The following is a 20287-nucleotide window of genomic DNA, read 5'->3' as shown; positions in this document are numbered from 1 at the left end:
GAATGGCTGGACTGTGCAGGTGTACCTAATGCTGTGTCTGGTGGAGGATTACAACAGGTGATGCTGAGTGGTGATGTCAAACAAAAGGGAGTAAAAGAGTCGTTCATCGTGGACTCCTAATGCGCAGTCAGGAGGTCCTCCCTTGTCTCCACTGCAGTGCTGCTGCTTCTCCTCCTTCTCGCTGCGCGCCTCTTCTGACAAATCTGTCCACCGCTACTGTAAGACTTGCTTTTTTTTTGTACACACACACACACACACACACACTTACACACACACACACGCACACGCGCACACACTCCTCTCCCCTTCTTACATGCACCATCCCCGCATGCTCCATATCCATCTTGTCCTGGTCCTTGTGACGCGATGTTCTCGGTCCATCAGCATCCTCTCGTCCATGTTGCCTTACCCTGCGCTCACAAGAGGGGGGTCTCAGTAGATGTGTTGGATGCGAACACTGTGGCTTCCTAGGAGGACACTTTGGTGGAATTGGAGCGAGGAGACTCCGATTTTACGCACCACAAATGCAGATCACATGCGTGCATGTGTAATATTTCTATTTATTTATTTTTCCTCCCGCTGTGGAGCATGGAGACTTTTTTTCCATCAAGATTAACCCGACCGGATGTGTTAAGTTTGATGTAAAAAAAAAAAAAAAAAACATAAAAAAAAATTGTGTGGGGGTGATTCCCACACATAAGCGCAAGCAAGGCAGCATCAGTGGATCTTCTCTTCTGCACGTTAGAACCAACACAAGCAGATGTTGGTCTTATTGTGAGTACATTGTGTTGCTGCATCAATTAGTCTCTCATGCATGCTCATAATTCACTTTTTCCATCATGCATCTATGCTCTGTTTAAGTGTCTGCCTCTAATCTAAACAACTTTATCTAAAATGATCATTTCTGCAGGCAGAAATGAAAAGTACGTCATTCCACTGCTGAAGACTCAACAAGGTGAGTAAAATTGTCCAATGTAGAGAGGCATTTCTTGGATTTTTACCTTTTCTGCATTGAGCGATATAAATATCCATACCTGTTATTATCCTATACATAGGCAAGACGTTACCATACTCAAATGGTCAATTATCATTGTACACTGTAAACATATACCAGGATTTTACAGCATTTAACAGTTTTTTCACAGTAAAATATTGTGATCCAAATTGTATCATTACAACAAATACCTTTAAAAAAATACTATATTCCTATATTTCACAGCAAGTAACTGTTATTTCACAGTAAAATCAACAAATGACTGTAAATTCAAACTGATTTGTCTCTTAAGGGGTTCAGTAGACGAAGTTGCACACTCTGGTACAGTAAGGGGCTGTATGCTGTTCAAACGAGAGAGTAATCAAAAACAAACTACAACTGTGAAGTTACTTTAGTAACTTAATTTAGTTGTAACTTTATTGTAATTAACAGTAAAAGTACAAGTTACAGCAAATTGCTGTGAAGATATTTCACAGTATATTACTGTAAATCAGGGGTGTCCAAAATTTGGCCCACCAGCGTCTTCAATTTGACCCGCGCAACGGTTCCAATTCAATAAGCAACCCGACCAGAAGCAATCCTTTTCTATTTATGTTTGCCAGTGGTAGTAACTCTGCTTTTAATTGTACCTTTAAACTGAAAAAGTGCAGCATGTACTTATATGACCCATTTCAAACAACCTTCCCGAGTCACAGTGCAGAAAAAAAGTAAACCAGTCAGTACAAAAATTCAACAGACATGGTCACACATACCACAACCTGCTCATTGAACTTTGTAAAAAACATTTTTTTTTAAAAGGTCCAATTAACATAAAAAGTCCAAATGACACCCATTTAAATCCATTACAAGGGATGATGGGAAAAATGCAAAACCCTTTCTCCACACTTATCCATGTTTGACACATTTTAGCTGCTTGATATTTCTGAATAAATACAAAACCTTAAGGAGGTTGTCACGGAAGTAAACAAGGTAGGAGTTCAACATTCACATACTCTTAATAACCAATTATAAAATGTGTTTTATTATATATCCATTATATTATTATAATAATATGTACTCTTATATAAGCGGCATAGGATGGATGGATGATATATGTATAGGCTTTACATATATATATATATATATGTATATATATATATATATATATATATATATATACATATATATATATATATATATATATATATATATATATATATATATATATATATATATATATATATATATATATATATATATATATATATATATATATATATATATACATACATATCTAGTGTGTGTGTGACAATCATTGGTACTTTAATCTTTTAATCTTAATATATATATACCATGAAAACACATTGAATGAGAAGGTGTGTTATATACAGTATATATATATATATATATATATACATATCCATCCATCCATCCATCCATTTTCTACCGCTTATTCCCTTTGGGGTCGCGGGGGGCGCTGGAGCCTATCTCAGCTACAATCGGGCGGAAGGCGGGGTACACCCTGGACAAGTCGCCACCTCATCGCAGGGCCAACACAGATAGACAGACAACGTTCACACTCACATTCACACACTAGGGCCAATTTAGTATTGCCAATCAACCTATCCCCATGTGCATGTTTTTGGAGGTGGGAGGAAGCCGGAGTACCCGGAGAGAACCCACGCAGTCACGGGGAGAACATGCAAACTCCACACAGAAAGATCCCGAGCCCGGGATTGAACCCAAGACTACTCAGGACCTTCGTATTGTGAGGCAGACGCACTAGCCCCTCTACCACCGTGCTGCCCCATATATATATATATATATATATATATATATATATATATATATATATATATATATATATATATATATATATATATATATATATATATATATATATATATATATATATATATATATACAGTACAGGCCAAAAGTTTGGACACACCTTCTCATTCAATTCAAGCTCATCGAGAGAATGCCAAGAGTGTGCAAAGCAGTAATCAGAGCAAAGGGTGGCTATTTTGAAGAAACTAGAATATTGTCATGATCTGTGGTCTGGATTATGTTTTGTTATTTTTTGTTAGTTTTTGGACTCTTTTAGTTCCTGTTTGCGCTCCCTTGTTTGTTTAGTCACCATGGCGACTCATTAGTTTCACCTGCCTCATGCGTTCGGGTCACACCTGTCTCTAATCAAGAGAGACTATTATCTAAACCTGTTGTTGCCAGTTAGTCGGGCTGGCGACACAGCTCTGTTCATGATTGTTTCATGCTCTTGTCATGCTCTTTTCATGCTTGTGTCATGCGATTACTTTGTTCATGCTGCTCGTGCCTTGCCAAGTAAGTTGTGTTTATTTATGCCACAGTTAGCGACTTTCATGTCCTAAGTTTTTTTTGCCTTAGCTTTCGCCTTTGGCACGCTCGCCTTCGGGTTGTTTTCTGTTTTTTTTTGTACCCTTTTGAGTTTTGTAGAATAAATATGTTCCTACCTGCTACCGTTGTCCGGAAAAGTCAGTTTGCGTCCTGGGAGAACAATCCTCGCAGTAAGTTGCGAAAACCGCCTCGTCGTGACAAATATAAAACATTTTTTCAGTATTTCACCTTTTTTTTGTTAAGTACATAACTCCACATGTGTTCATTCATAGTTTGGATGCCTTCAGTGACAATCTACAATGTAAATAGTCATGAAAGTAAAGAAAACGCATTGAATGAGAAGGTGTGTCCAAACTTTTGGCCTGTACTGTATATATATATATATATATATATATATATATATATATATATATATATATATATATATATATATATATATATATATATATATATATATATATATATATATATAGTTACTTTGCAGGCAGAGACTGTCGTCTTTTGTTTATCACTGTAAATGGGTTCCGGACATGACCGCGATGATTTAAATTCCGAAAAGTAGGAATCATAAATTACAAATCATTCATCATAGCTACAGCATAACAAAATATGTTTAATGACATATCAAATATGTGTTTTAACTTTGTGAGAGCCCTCCAACTATAAAATAGCACCCTTAACACTATTTTACTCCAATATAGTAGTGCTGCCTGAGGCTGGGCCAATCAATGGCCACGATACTGAACAGCTCGCTCTGATTGGTTTAGTCTCCTCAAGTGACCAATAGTGCTGTAGTATTGATAGTTTTACTTCATTTGGGCATTTTTCCGCTTGTAACGCTCAATTTAGGACCAAAAAATTGTGAAATATGCATTACCGGTAAATAAAAATCTGCGATGTTTAAAATGCGATGTGGCGAGGGATGACTGTATTTGCCATGTAATAATATTACGAACTACCTTTCATTTATCATCATATTGTATGCCAACAAACTGATGGACACATCGTTTTGCAGATATTAAGGGTTCAGCTATCCCAGCAGGCAAAGGACGTTAAAACAACATTAGGTTCTGATGTTGTGCAGCTCAAACCTCAAAACGTTGGAACAGAATGCTTTGTGACAACGTTTAATCAATGTTGGGTTCTGACGTTGATTTGACCATTGAATTTGGTCATTTCCCAACAACGTGGATCCAACGTTAGACATTAACGTTGTCTCAATTTACAAGTACAAATTTTTTGCAACGATATTTCAAAGTCCGTTTTAAAGGACATGTATGTATAATCAACATTGTGTCAATGTCTTGTACCTGCTGGGATTGTCAAACTAATTTCAAAAAAAGGTTTCAATAACAAAATTATTTTTTTCATCAAATAATATCACATTTTTTGGGTAAACATTTTTTATTGCCACACACTTCCAGGTTTTTACAGGCCACATAAAATTAGGTGGCCCCTCAAGCCTTAAGTTTGACATTTGGCCTAAGTGAAATACATTTTCAATCATTATAAACACTCAAAACAATGCAATAATTATTATAATGACAACTTACACTACCTTGTTGGCTATTCATGATACGTGCCATGTCTCTCCTCCTCAAGTATATTCCCACCAGTTGGTGTGCTTCGTTTACCCTAGAAACATCGCCCACACAACATGTGTGCGTTACTTCATGCCAAAAAATGGCATTCAATTCGGTGAAATGATTGTGTGGTTGATATCAGAAATCCAGGATTGAATTGCTGCATTTTCTTCACACTTGATAATGTCTTTAAAGCATCACATCGTCCAAGCCAGAGGTCAATTTGCTGATCTACCACAGCAGCTGAGCATAAATGTGTATTTGTCACGTCCCACAAAAAGGGCATGTGTCTTTCATTTGTGCGACTGCGCCACCTCACCTTGAAATGCATGTGACCGTACTGCCAAAACGTGCACTGACAGGTCAGCGATGGTGTTTACGTCTCTTCCCCGCCGCATGTCAATGAGAGCACATGGTGCAGCTCAGGCATCGTCACATCCCCTCGGCGGCAAGCAGGCAACCTATTTTTGAGGCAGTCTTAAAATTTTGATCAGGCGCATCAGGTTACACCTTCCCTGGCGTGCTGTTTTCTCTCCCGGTTCATATTGATGACGCTTATGTGAAGCCTCTGTGTGGCATCGCCGCTCCACTCTGAATTATTCAGCCAAGCTGTTCAAATGGCCATTTTGCTGCAGAAATAATCCAGCGTGAATATGTTTTCTATGACATAGTTAATTACGTAATATTATCTGGTAAATTTTTTTTGATTATCTTAAAATATAGTGTAGTGATTACATATGACAAATGTGTCACTTAATTATAGTGTAATCTATAATAGGAAACTGGAGTACTTTTTTTTTGTCTGCTTCTTTTGGTTAGCATATCTTTTCTTTATTGATATAAACTAGTGTTGTAACAATACCAATATTTTGGTACCGGTACTAAAATTATTTTGATACTTTTAGGTACCATCTGTACTTTTCTAAATAAAGAGGACCACAAAAAATTGCATTATTGGCCTTATTTTAACAAAAATTCTTAGGGTACATTAAACATATGTTTCTTATTGCAAGTTTGTCCTTAAATAAAATAGTGAACATACTAGACAACTTGTCTTTTAGTAGAAAGTAAATAAACAAAGACTCATAATTAGTCTGCTGACATATGCAGTAACATATTGTGTCATTTATCATTATATTATTTTGTCAACATTATTAAGGACAAGTGGTAGAAAATTAATTATTAATCTACTTGTTCATTTACTGTTAATATCTGCTTATTTTCTCTTTTAACATGTTCTATCTACACTTCTGTTAAAATGTAATAATCACTTATTCTTCTGTTGTTTGATACTTTACATTAGTTTCGGATGTTACCACACATTTGGGTATCAATCCGATACCAAGTCGTTACAGGATCATACATTGGTCATATTCAAAGTCCTCATGTGTCCAGGGACATATTTCCTGAGTTTATAAACATAATGTACATTTAAAAAAAACGAAAAAAGATGTTGTGATGCCAAAAAATGGTACTTTTCAGAGACAGTATCGTACCGAGAATGATTCATTAGTATCGCGCTACTATATTAATACCGGTATACCGTACAACCCTAATACAAACATGAACATGTGAAATCTATTTTAATCATCTGGATCAATAGACTTTAAAAGAAGGAGCAAAACATCTAACCTCACAGAGTGTAAAAAGCTATGATTGCTAAAGCCTTGTCTAATTTTGAATCAACATTTTCAACTAGATTGGTTCTAGCTGCAGTAACACTCCCCCTCTCTCTGTAATTAACGTTGTTCACACACGACAAAGGAAGCTAACAAGCTAGTTAAATAGAGTTTAAAATAAGTCAATAACATAACTGGGCAACGGCACTTACTAGATTTTGAGCATTGTGTCGACACAGATTCGCTCCTCCTAGCACATTTCCTTTTAAATACGGGGGGATGCCAGGGTGTGATGCCGGGGACCATGCTTTATCAGTATCATGCTTCAAACTCTACTTTGAAAAGCTGTACATTACAAAACGTGCTCATTGCGGCCATTAATCCTGACTGCGTCATTTCAATTAAAAATAAACAATCAGGACAAATTGTTTCATTCCTTTTTGTTTTGTAGGTTAAAATATTTTATATGTTGCGCTCCTGAGTAATGTTGTTGATCAATTTTAATTTCTTATTTCTTACTGAATTTATTTAATTTAATTTGCGGTGTCAAACGGTTTAAGTCAGTCAACATTTTTTAACAGTTTAAATATATATTTTTTTTTCTCCAAGGAAATTGATGCACTTTATATTTTTTTCTGTTAGAGACAAAAAAAAGAATGTTAAATAAAGTTATTCTTTATTTTTGTGTTTTCTTAAAAGGTAATGAGGATACAATGTTATACAGAGGTGTACTTAATATACAAAATTTAGAGAGAAATTATACTATCTATAGTTATTTCCTGTGCGTGTATGAAGATTTTTGCAAACACTTTGTTCTTTGATTGATTGATTGAGAAGTTTATTGACATCTTAAAGAATTTAATCCATGTAATGCTTTAAAAAGGCAAATGGATGGCACAATAAGCCAAAAGGCTTGTGGTCCATTAAATATTTATCACATTTGATACATTCAATAATTAAAGATATATAACCTGTAACATGTATATAAAAAATGTTAAAAAAATTGATAAATTATGTACATATACACAGTATACATGTCAGGTGATTTGAAAAGCAATTTATACAAAAAATGGTGGTGGTGGTGGTGCTGGGGGGGGGTGTATGTACACTATGTACATGACTATGCACATGTTAACTCCAGGAGTGTGCAAAACAGAATGAGAAAATATATATACACTATAACCACATATAAAACTGATCAATTTTGGTTCAGATCAGGTAGAGGTTGAGCTGAGCCTTGATTTTATGGCAGTTTTAAAATGTAGTAGGGAAGTTCGAATTTTAAGGTCTGTTGGTAGTGCATTCCACTGTGTGGTGGCAAAATAGTAGAATGCTGTTTTTCCCATGAGAGTCTTGAATTTGGGCGGGGACAAGGTCTGAGGAACTCCCTCTTGTGTAGTACCTGTGAGCATCACTTACTCTGGTGAAATAGTTCGACAGGTACTTGGGGACAGTTTCTCTGAGTATTTTGAATACCAGGCACTTTGCGATTTGGTGTACCCTTTCCTCAACTCTAAGCCATCCCAATTTGGTAAAGTGGGCTTGAGTTAGGTGAGTCCTGTATGGGAGGTTGAGCAGGAGTCTCACCAGCTTGTTTTGGGAAGTTTGCAGTTTTGTTTTTAGTGGCTTAGGGATACTGGTGAACCATGAGGTGCAGGCTTAGTCAAAATGACACTGTATGAGGGCACTGGCAAGGGTCTCAAGTGTATCCCTGTTGATGAACGCAGAAATCCTGCCCAAAAATCTAGTTTTATTATTGATCTTGGTGATTGATTTTAATGCCATTTTTTCACCCGAGAGAGTGTTGTCCAATATACAACCTAGGTAAATTACCTTGTCTTTGCTGGTGATTATGGTATCACCTGCTTTAATCGTAAAGCCTGGGGATTTACCTAGGTTGTGCTGTGACCCAAATAGGATGGACTCTGTTTTACCCAGGTGTAGTGACAGTTTGTTATCGGAAAGCCAGAGACAGACATTACTTAGTTCGGTGCTGAGTGCACTTTCAACCATCAATTTGTCCCTGTCCGAGGCCAGGATCGCAGAATCGTCCGCGTGTGTATATGTATATATATATATATATATATATATATATATATATATATATATATATATATATATATATATATATATATATATATATATATATATATATATATATATATATATATATGTTAGGTCAGGAAAAGACACAGAGGCTATTTCATCCCTACGATCCTGTTTCTAGGTTTCCCTGCTTTTCAGGGGCTTTTATTGATAACATATTGCTCGGCACCTGCTGGAAGACGTCTGGACACGCCTGTGCTATAAAATATTATTGATCAATAAAATCCCCTGAAGAGCAGGGAAACCTGCGAAACAGGCTTGTAGGTATGAAATAGCCCCTGTGTTTTTTCCTGACCTAACGTATATTCCGCTCTACCCCGGTATTGGGCACTGTATAACGGATAAACCATAGAAACCTTGACTATATATGTTTATATACATATATATATATATATATATATATATATATCTATATATATATATATATATATATATATATATATATATATATATATATATATATATATATATATATATATATATATATATATATATATATATAGATATATATGTATGTATGTATAAAATTAATATATATATATACAGTATATACATATATATATATATATATATATATATATATATATATATATATATATATATATATATATATACATATACACATAGAATAAATGCTCATATGCATGAGAAGGAAAGCTTAACTTCATGCTGATTCCATCCTGCAGTGAATGTTCGCCATCCACTGTATTGTCTTTCTTGTTTTCACTCGGTTTTATTTTTGGCTTTTTGTCGGAGTTGACGTTACATTACGCACTAAGTCACTTTTTCTCTTCCTGCTGCAAGTGCAGCGGGTTACATTTCCAGCTCGGCTTCACACGAAATTACCACCTTATACAGCATGTGTGGGAGTGGGACAACGGCAGAGAAGTTAAATGCCAATGACTCAACGATTAGAAGGTGCCAATATTTCTACTTTCCAGTGCCCAAACCTGCCGAGCGATCGGATCCCACATCATTTGCATACAAAAGAGAACGAGTGCTCTAGAGTTTAGAGCACTCGAAACTACAGCTGCAAATCTCTACCAATATGAAATGACTGATTTTTTAGCATTGATACAATATAAATATTGTAATTAAAATGTATGGTCTGAGCCCTGGGTCCCTCACCTGTCCCTGATTGGCAATCAGGACACACCTGTCCCTAGTTGCCAATCAAGATGCTTCTTTATACAGGCCATGTCCTGGATCATTTTGCATTGTGCTTCATACACCTGATTACTCTTTGTGCACTTCCTAAATACACATCTTTTTTTTTGGTGTTACCTGCGTGCTACCTTTACCAAATAAAAAGGGCTTCTTCCTGCACTTTCCTGACTTATCTGCCTCCTGGGGTCCAGACAAACACCAGAACAAAGCAACATGCAAAGTTAAGATGTGGATGTCTTGTTCAGATAGTTTAGCATTATTGATTGACCTACAGTACATTGTATTGGTGTTGGTATATGTAGTATACAAAATGTATCAAAATGGCCCCCACTTGCTTTAATTTTTTTGTATGCGGCCCCTGCTGGAAGACGTTTGGACACGCCTGTGCTATAGTGAGTAGCAATGGGTACCGACTTTGGTACTTTTATAGGCGAAATTTGGCGGTCCTGGGTGTCAATTCACTGAACATCAAACAACACCATATTTTGCCGTCACGCCAGACTCAAACACTTGGCAGGCAATCACTCAAGCAGCACTCACAGCGGATTCAGCCAAACTGCCTTTAGGTAATGTCGCAATTTTCCATCCCAAAAAAGCAAGTATGCGTGATAGAAAAAAACTCAAACCTGAAGTAAGGCTCCACTTTTCTAAATGCACTTGCTCGATACTAATTTACATTAGATTGACATGAACAATTTTACCTAGTGATTTCAACACGTCCAAATTTAGTGTCTACAGCTAAAATGAACATTTCAACAGTTGGTATGTAATAAATTCAATACTTACAGTATAAACATGTTGAAGGGCTTAACAAAAGAATATATTTATATAAATGGTAAAGACTAGTCTAGGCAATACACCATAGTCCAAACACTACTACCATCTCATGTCTTGGAATTTCAACTGCATGCAAAGTCTATTTTATAATACTTGCAAATGATGCTCAGAATTGTAAGAAAACAAGATATAACAACTTGACAGCACAGTTAACATTATCAGCTTACTGTTAAATGTTAAATAAAATACTGAGATTTTATTACACACAGAAGTACCAAAAATCAGTAACATTGAGTAACGGTATCAATTACCAGGTCCCATTGATTCAAATGTTAAAGGTACCCCTCCCTAATAGTGAGTGTGCTCATATTGCACAAACTGACCTTCTTTGTTACTTGTTTTCTTGCAGAAGTCCCATGAACTAAACCTCCACATGGATTGAACTGAGAGGAAAAGCAAAGATTGTCGTTGCACCATGTTACTCTCTAAGACCACGCCATCTTTCACTCCTTGTGTGCTCATCTCAATACTGCTGCTCCTGCTTCCGGGCTTTACCCACGTGTCCCAAGGCAGTTCTGGCCATGAAGACCCTGGCAGCTCACCGAGGAACTGCTCTAGCGAAGATAACTGCTCTGACGGCGTCGTGCTTCCCATGTGGAATCCCCAGAACCCCGTGGTGGGTGATAAGGTTGCTCGTGCCATTGTTTACTTTGCAGCGCTCATATACATGTTTCTTGGCATGTCTATCGTCGCGGACCGCTTCATGTCGTCCATTGAGGTCATCACATCCCAGGAAAAGGAGATCACCATCAAGAAGCCCAATGGAGAGACAACAACCACGACGGTACGAATTTGGAATGAGACTGTATCCAACCTGACTTTAATGGCGTTAGGCTCCTCAGCCCCAGAAATCCTGCTGTCCGTCATTGAGGTGGTAGGTCATAACTTTGAATCGGGATCTCTTGGACCGAGTACCATCGTGGGCAGTGCGGCGTTCAACATGTTTATCATCATAGCTCTCTGCGTCTATGTGGTGCCAGAAAATGAGACTCGCAGGATAAAGCACTTGAGAGTATTTTTTGTCACCGCCGCCTGGAGCATCTTTGCCTACATCTGGCTGTACCTCATTCTGTCCGTGTTCTCCCCTGGAGAGGTGGAGGTCTGGGAGGCTGTCCTCACCTTTCTCTTCTTCCCGCTCTGTGTGCTACAAGCTTGGATCGCCGATCGCCGCCTGCTCTTCTACAAGTACGTCAACAGACGTTATCGCGCCGACAAGAATCGGGGCATCATCATCGAATCGGAGGGGGACGCCATGTTCACCAAAATGGACTTGGAGATGGATGGCCAGGGAGGCAACTCCCATACTCACCCTAAGGAGGCTCTGGATGGCATGTTGGAGGGGGTGGAGGAAGGCGGAGGGACGAGTGCGGAACAAGACCAGGAAGAGGAAGCCAGAAGGGAGATGGCTCGCACTCTGAAAGATCTGAAGCAGAGGCATCCAGAGAAGGACATGGAGCAGCTGATTGAGATGGCCAACTACCAAGTCCTGGTGCAACAACAGAAGAGTCGGGCCTTCTACCGTATCCAAGCCACACGCATGATGATCGGAGCTGGAAACATCCTGAAAAAACATGCTGCTGACCAAGCCAGGAAGGTGGTGAGCTGCCATGAGGCCACCGGACAAGAAGAGGACCCCAACACCATCTACCTGCAATTTGACCCCTCCCTCTACCAGTGCTTTGAGAACTGTGGCTCCTTAAAGCTCTCAGTGAGCCGCCATGGAGGAGAGAGCGGCTGTACAGTGAAGGTGCGAGGAAAATTTGAATAATTTTGTGTTTTGTTACGACAACAGCTGCTAAATCATTTCTCATATTTGCTCCCACACAGGTGGACTACCGCACAGAGGATGGAACCGCCAACGCTGGCTCAGATTACGAGTTCGCCGAGGGGACTTTGGTCTTCAAGCCCGGCGAGACCACAAAAGAGTTCACTGTCGGCGTTATTGACGATGACATTTTTGAGGAGGACGAGCACTTCTACGTGCGCCTCAGCAACCCCCGAATAGTGCACCGAGCTGAGGTGTCCGTCCTGGAGCCGCGCTCCATCTCCTCCAGCAACAGCATGGTGGGCAACGCCTCCCACACCCCGCCCAAGGCCGCTCTGGGCAGCGCTCACACCGCCACTGTCACCATCTATGACGACGACCACGCCGGCATCTTCACGTTTGAGAGCAGCTCCACCAGGGTCAGTGAGAGCGTCGGAAACATGCAGGTCAAGGTTCACCGGACGTCCGGAGCAAGGGGGAAAGTAGCGGTGCCTTACCACACGGTCGAGGGCACCGCCAGGGCCGGTGAGGACTACGACGAAGTTTGCGGAAAGCTGGAGTTTCAGAACGACGAGACCATGTGAGTGAGAAAATTGTCTTCTTCATCAAATATTAGAGCCCACATGTTGACGTTGGCTCTCCAAGCTCAGCTCTTTCACAGTGATGATGTGGGAGGATGAGAGGAGATCATTGTGAGGCAGATAATAGCTGATGTAAAGAGTCTATGAACGAGTGCTGCTTTTACCCTTTTGGAGTGTTTGTAGAGGTTATAAGAGTTCACCGTATAATGGAGGGATGGTAAAGGTAATGGGAGACTAACAGAAAAGGATGGATCTAAAGAAACAACTAAAAATTTGAATTTATGAAGATGTCAGCTGATGAAAAAACCCAAAACAGATGTGACGGCCGAATGATTTACGGCACGGCAGGCAACAGCGTGAGGAACGTTTAGAGTGCACAGAATAAAACGTGTGAAATAACTGTGTCTATGTGAGGATTGCAGGGCGAGTGTGTGGGTGTATTGCGTGGGACGGCTGAGCGCACTGTGGGAGGAAGAAAAGGCAGGTAAAGGGACAGAGAATTCATATCTCTGTTTGTCTCCTGCCTCACGGTGCAGGTGGAATGAGATTGTTCACGTCCATTTTTGAGCACTTTGCATTCATTTTATTAAGGTGTGAATTAGGGCTGCGACTAAAAACTATTTTGATAGTCAACTACAGATTACGGTAGTTGACTAATCAGATTATGGAGCAGACATCTATTCATCCATCCATCCATCCATTTTCTACCGCTTGTTCCTTCCGGGGTCGCGGCGTGGCTGGAGCCTTTCCCAGCCGCACTCGGGGGGAAGGTAGGGTACACCCCGGGCAGATCGCAACCTCGTCTCAGGGCCAACACAGATAGACAGTCAAACATTAACACTCACATTCATACATTAGGGTCAATTTAGTGTTGCCAATCTGCCTATCCCCAGTTGTGGCTCCTATTTAGAGGTATGTATACCTTTCACATTTGAACCAACACGGTACCAATTCCTGGTACCCTGGGAATCGTTACCGGTACCGGTAAATGTTAATTTCTTTGATGATAAAATTATTATTTTTAATTCAACAGTGAGCTGATAGTGATAACTTGGCTGTCCAGTGGTTGTACTTACATTTTTGAGTGTAATTTCCAAGTATTAGTAGATTCATGCAGTTGCAATTCATTAGACGTTAGATGGCAGAAGTGTATAGGCTACGGTGTGTTGCTCAGTTAGTTTTTGCCATTAGGCAGAATATAGTCTTTCGTTGCGTTCTAAAAAGTGTTTAAACTGTAAGTATTGTACTTATTACACATCAGCTGTTTGATTGCAACGTACATCTTTGTTGTGGTTTTTGTCACCAAATGTGGAGGTGTTGATATCGCTATATAACATCTCTAATGCTGGAGCCCATCTCAGCTGCACTCGGGCGGTAGGCGGGGTACACCCTGGACAAGTCGCCACCTCATCGCAGGGCCAACTTGTATATTGTAAATCCAATGTAAATTAGCATCAAGCTAGCACATTTTAATAAGTGGAACCTTATATTCAATCCCTCCAGGAATTTGCAATGTCACGGTTCACGCCGCCCAATTTTTCTTTATTCTAGAAACCTGCACTCAAACACATAAATAAAGTTTAGCTGGCAGACTTTGGCTAAAATTCAGTGTTAATTTTGTTGATAATTTTCATTTTAGTTGTTGTGAACAACCTATTTTCCCTGATGAAAATAAGACAATAAAGATTCAAAACTAAATGCATGTCGACTAAGACTATAACAAAATTAACTGACATTTTCGGGGACAAATAAAAACGAGACAATAATGTTGACAGAAACAAAATCCAATCGTATTTAAGTTTGTCTTGTAGGTGGGTGGGACAAATTCAAAATATATCCAATCGAAGCTCTTTAACAGCGTACATATGGAAGAGGGGCGAGCATTTAGTTACAAAGGCGAGCCAATCAGATAATTTTCCTTGGGAAAAGAGAAGGTTGAATTTCTCACATCAAAAATAAATAATGTGTGGATTTACCATGGTCCACATCGTAATATGTGTACAATTGTAAAGTAAAGAGGACACATTTCATTTTTGACGCTATTTTATGCCATCAGCAGCCGAGTCATCGTGACATTATGAGCTACACAACTAAGTTAAAGCTACCGTATGTGTATTTGTTGCTTCCGGTTCTGCGGCGTCTCGTAAACAAACCATAACTCCATTTCACAACACACATACATTCCTACTTTACCCAAGATGTACCATAACATTTTTTTTTAAAAAGTGCCTGAAAGATATTTATTGGCATTGACCTGTGGAGCAAACATAATGACTAACTACATCATTCCTGATCTTATGACCATGCTACCTTTGTGGTAAACAAACGCTGTGCAGGTAGTCTAAATAAAGGTGCTCGCAGAACAACTTTAAAGCGACCTTATCGTTTATGCTTTATATTTTAGTCGACTCAATTTACCGTAATTTCAGCTGACTAAAATGTTTGTCTCTTTGTAACTATCTTAGTGAGGAGAGTCAAAGACTGCATCATCGAGATGTCCAAGATGCTTCATATGCTTCAAATGCTTCCGCATGACAGATTGCCATGATATTTGACGTGTTTAGTGTTTAGGCTTTAACCGCGGACTCCGCTTGACATCAGTGATGACAACTATTATCAACAAATTAATTTTATGACAGATTTTTGTTGACTAATCGTCACAGCCCTAGTGTGAATGTGCCTTGAATCCCTTCCAAAATGTAACAAAAGACTTTCCTGAGCATCCGACACAATTACAGGAAGTTGGGCTTCATGGCATCCCTAATGGTCTCCGCATAACGCAGACAGCTGCACAAACTACGCTTAATGAGCCAATGGTGTGCAACTAAGTGAAATTGGGGGGGGTCACAGGCAGCTTGTATTTGCATTGGAAAGGAGAGTCAGTGCTTACTGTTAGTCTGATTGTGGCTCATTAACGATACGTCGTCTTTGCAATTGTGCTCTCAAGGCGGAGGGTAAAATATACAACTGTGTTCACACACAAGCAAGACCTTCGAGGCAAACGGATGAGAATCATACAAAAGTTATCTCGGCTTCTGTGACCAAATTGAAAAGCTGTTCTACGTCCTGCTTTGTAAGTGCATGTGGGGGAAATAAATGAATTTACTGAAGAGCATGCCAAAGTTATGCACTCAGGCCTAAATATTTTACAAGATTCAATTCTGTTTCTGACGCAAACTATGTGGAACCATCGAGCCAGACTGAATTTTTCATTATATTTCTTTTTAATTCAAAGCATCCAGTCGGTCCTCTTGAAACATGCAGATAGAACATAATGTGTCTTCACCTAAAGTTTTGCCCGTGAGAGTGACCTTTTTTTTGTCACAGAGCAGATAAGCTTACAAATACATTTGCCATATGTAGCTCAAGGCACTAACAGTAGGTACACAAATGTAAGGTTCATCAAAATGTTGCTACAATCTCAGTATGTTACAGTCCAGTTCTGCACCACACAAAGCATATTGTGAAATAACACATTTAAGAAAAAAAACTTCCTAAACTAATAAACATTATTATTGCCTCCAGTAAGAAATACTAAGGTAGAAAAGTGCTATAAAAGTATAATCCATTTACCATTTACTGAGATCTATTAAGATCCATATAACAAGCGCAAAATGGTGTGCGCGCACAATAAAACTGTGTGTACTGTGATTTACTAAAACTGTGTAATTGATAACAAAGTGGCGTAAACTACATTACTTAAATACTTTTTTTGCTTGAAAACGGAGACACTCATTGACTGCACATCCATGGCATCGTGCGCCAATCTCTGCAGTTTTGTTTATGTTGTGGAACATGCGGCACACAACTACAATTTGCACTACCTTTTCTGGGCTATTTGAAGCCATGCTCCAGTGTTATCTACAACGGAACCGATAGTTTTGAGTGCCATGGTGCGCTGGAATGATCCAGATGCAAGAAACTGCATGTTTCAATAACTATTTTTCATATAGATCAATGTTTTTTAACCATAGGGCCAGGGCCTATTGTTGGGCCGCAAGTTCCCCTTTGAGTGTCACCAAAAAAATATGTGTTTCCGGACCCCTCTGTAGTGGAAAAGTTGGGCTGTGAGGTGAAAAAGGTGAAGAACTAGGGATGTGGATAATGGCTTTTTGCCGATATCCGATATTTCGATATTGTCCAACTCTTTAATTACCGATACCGATATCAACCGATACCGATATCAACCGATACCGATATATACAGTCGTGGAATTAACACATTATTATGCCTAATTTGGACAACCAAGTATGGTGAAGATAAGGTCCTTTTTTAAAAATAATAATAAAATAAAATAAAATAAATAATTTAAAAACATTTATTGAATAAAAAAGAAAGTAAAACAATATAAAAACAGTTACATAGAAACTAGTAATTAATGAAAATGAGTAAAACTAACTGTTAAAGGTTAGTACTATTAGTGGACCAGCAGCACGCACAATCATGTGTGCTTACGGACTGTATCCCTTGCAGACTGTATTGATATATGTTGATATATAATGTAGGAACCACAATATTAATAACAGAAAGAAACAACCCTTTTGTGTGAATGAGTGTAAATGGGGGAGGGAGGTTTTTTGGGTTGGTGCACTAATTGTAAGTGTATCTTGTGTTTTTTATGTTGATTTAATAATAAAAAAAACGATACCGATAATAAAAAAAACAATACCTATAATTTCCGATATTACATTTTAAAGAATTTATCTCTATTAAGAACCCCTGATATAAACAATGTTTATATATATTTTCTATATGAATGCCACCATCAATTTAATCATGGTGTCTGCTGGCTCAAAGTCTGCCTCCAAAGTCCTACAACAGCAATACAATGTAATTGCTGGATAGACAATGAGTCTAATATTTTTATTTCTGACAGTCCAAATATTGTGACCCGCACACGGATTCTCGCTCCATCATCTGTCATTGCACCACGATTGCCTCTTTCTCACCACTATTTGTGCATAACTGTGCCAGTTTGCACACACCCTCCAAATGTGCTAACAAAAGATGCAGAAACAGCGTCCAGTTTTAGTCTTGATTAATCACAATATAGTGCTAAATAATTATATTCGTGTCTCCTCCTCCCAGTATTTTGACATTCTGATCATCATATATTCTGCATACACATGAAAACAAACACTCTAAATAGATTGCGCTTAGAACTTGTGATACCAAGTTTACACATGTTGTAGTACACATAATCCTTTATAGATCAGGCCCGTAGTGTTATTTGAATTGGGAACTTGACACACTTACAGAATCTTGCAAATGCACTACAAATAGCCAAAATGATGTTGCAAAATTATGATAAATTGAGATTATCAGTGCAAAATACTAAAATAATATTTTATAATGATAATATAATTTTTTTTTAAAACTAAAAACTAAATGCGTATAACTACCTCTTCTTCAATTTAAAGTTTACACATTAGCATTCAGGAAAACAAGCGCACGCATACAATTATGAATTTTTAACCATTTGTTCAGGACTCACTCATCTCTATTGTCACTTTCTGTAAACCTCAGCTTTACAGATGCTACATTGACATCAGTTGTGAGTTAATGATGTCTACCATGGCAATTATTCAGAGTATAGATCATTACAGGCACATGAGCGTCTAATTGAGTTGTGTTTCCTGCACACTCAAAAATAGAGGTACCACGGTGTACCTAAAAGGGTACAATGCTTGTCACTGTAGGTGTACCTTTTGGAGAGTTATTTCTGTACCTTTTAGTTCAGGTGCATTTGTATACTTTATCAATTTGTACCAGGTAAAGTGCAATTGTTACAAACCCCTGACCTTATACAGTCCAAAGTCCTTCAAATAGCAAGAACCTCTTAAAAAGCTGATAGTGCTAGGATGACATAAATGTGTGCTTGGACCAGGGCCCCCCAGGGCCAGTGGATCAACATGGTCTGGGCATGGAACTATGGATGGCGAGCTGTTGTCCAGGCAGCAAGCCCCCCCTCTCCGCGTGGCTGGTGGATCCAAGGGAGCGACGAGTGTCGATACAGCTTGGCACCAGCGACGCCGCAGTCGCTCTATATGTATATATATATATATATATATATATATATATATATATATATATATATATATATATATATATATATATATATATATATATATATATTTATTTGTGTATCATTGACTAGTGATGCACCGAAAATGTGGCTGTCGTATACTGACCGAAAGCGGATGTTGTGATGACGTAGCCACTTCAGCTGGCGGGCCATTTACCTGCGCAAATAACGTAGCTTGCCAAAGGATTAAGTCGCAATCTGGTCGCATTTCCGTTTAGACTGCCGTCACCTTTGAAAAGATCAGAGTCAAATCAGATTGTGGCCCAAATCTGATGCAACAAGATCAGATTTTAAGCACGTTGGAGCAAAAAATATCCAATTTGTATATATACGTACATAGACATATACAGTATATACTGTATGTATGTAAAAAAAATTAAAAAAATAAAAATAAATAAATAAATAACATATATATATATATATATATATATATATATATATATATATATATATATATATATATATATATATATATATATATATATATGTGTGTGTGTGTGTGTGTGTGTGTGTGTGTGTGTGTGTGTGTGCCTCAGAATACGAAGGTCCTGGGTTCGATCCCCGGGCTCAGGATCTTTCTGTGTGGAGTTTGCATGTTCTCCCCGTGACTGCGTGGGTTCCCTCCGGCTTCCTCCCACCTCCAAAGACATGCACCTGGGGATAGGTTGATTGGCAACACTAATTTGGCCCTAGTGTGTGAATGTGAGTGTGAATGTTGTCTGTCTGTCTGTGTTGGCCCTGCGATGAGGTGGCGACTTGTCCAGGGTGTACCTCGCCTTCCGCCCGAGTGCAGCTGGGATAGGCTCCAGCACCCCGTGACTCTGGGAGGGACAAGTGGTAGAAAATGAATGGATGGATATATGTATATATATATATATATATATGAAGTATTACATTTTTTTAATCTATATCGAAAATGTTCGTAATAAATAAAAATCATGATTTGGATGTCCATCCATCCATTTTCTACCGCTTGTCCCTTTTGGGGTCGCGGGGGGTGCTGGAGCCTATCTCAGCTGCATTCGGGCGGAAGGCGGTGTACACCCTCGACAAGTCGCCACCTCATCACAGGGCATGATTTGGATGTGAATCTATTTTTTGGAGCATATCTGATAGTTATACTACTATTAGTAGGCCCAATGTAAAATACTAAATATATTAGGTATTGTCAAACATGAAATGGTCCAAATTTGTA

The 20287-nt window shown here is 38.7% G+C and overlaps 1 protein-coding gene across 1 annotated transcript in view; it reads left to right on the top strand.

The window, feature by feature from the left end:
- Positions 1 to 287: 287 nt before the first annotated feature.
- slc8a4a (solute carrier family 8 member 4a) overlaps positions 288 to 20287 on the top strand; it is a 114443-nt gene continuing 94443 nt past the window's right edge. Inside the window, exons 1-4 of the mRNA XM_062048148.1 lie at positions 288 to 774; positions 911 to 955; positions 11011 to 12408; positions 12489 to 13006. Of these exons, the coding sequence (XP_061904132.1) occupies positions 11077 to 12408; positions 12489 to 13006 (1850 nt within the window). The 5' untranslated portion in view covers positions 288 to 774; positions 911 to 955; positions 11011 to 11076. The remainder of the gene's footprint in view (positions 775 to 910; positions 956 to 11010; positions 12409 to 12488; positions 13007 to 20287) is intronic.

This window comes from Entelurus aequoreus, linkage group LG05 (genome assembly GCF_033978785.1).
Source record: "Entelurus aequoreus isolate RoL-2023_Sb linkage group LG05, RoL_Eaeq_v1.1, whole genome shotgun sequence".
Lineage (NCBI taxonomy): Eukaryota > Metazoa > Chordata > Actinopteri > Syngnathiformes > Syngnathidae > Entelurus > Entelurus aequoreus.
Note: the sequence above shows the minus strand (reverse complement) of the source record. Positions and strands in the feature narration are given on the sequence as shown.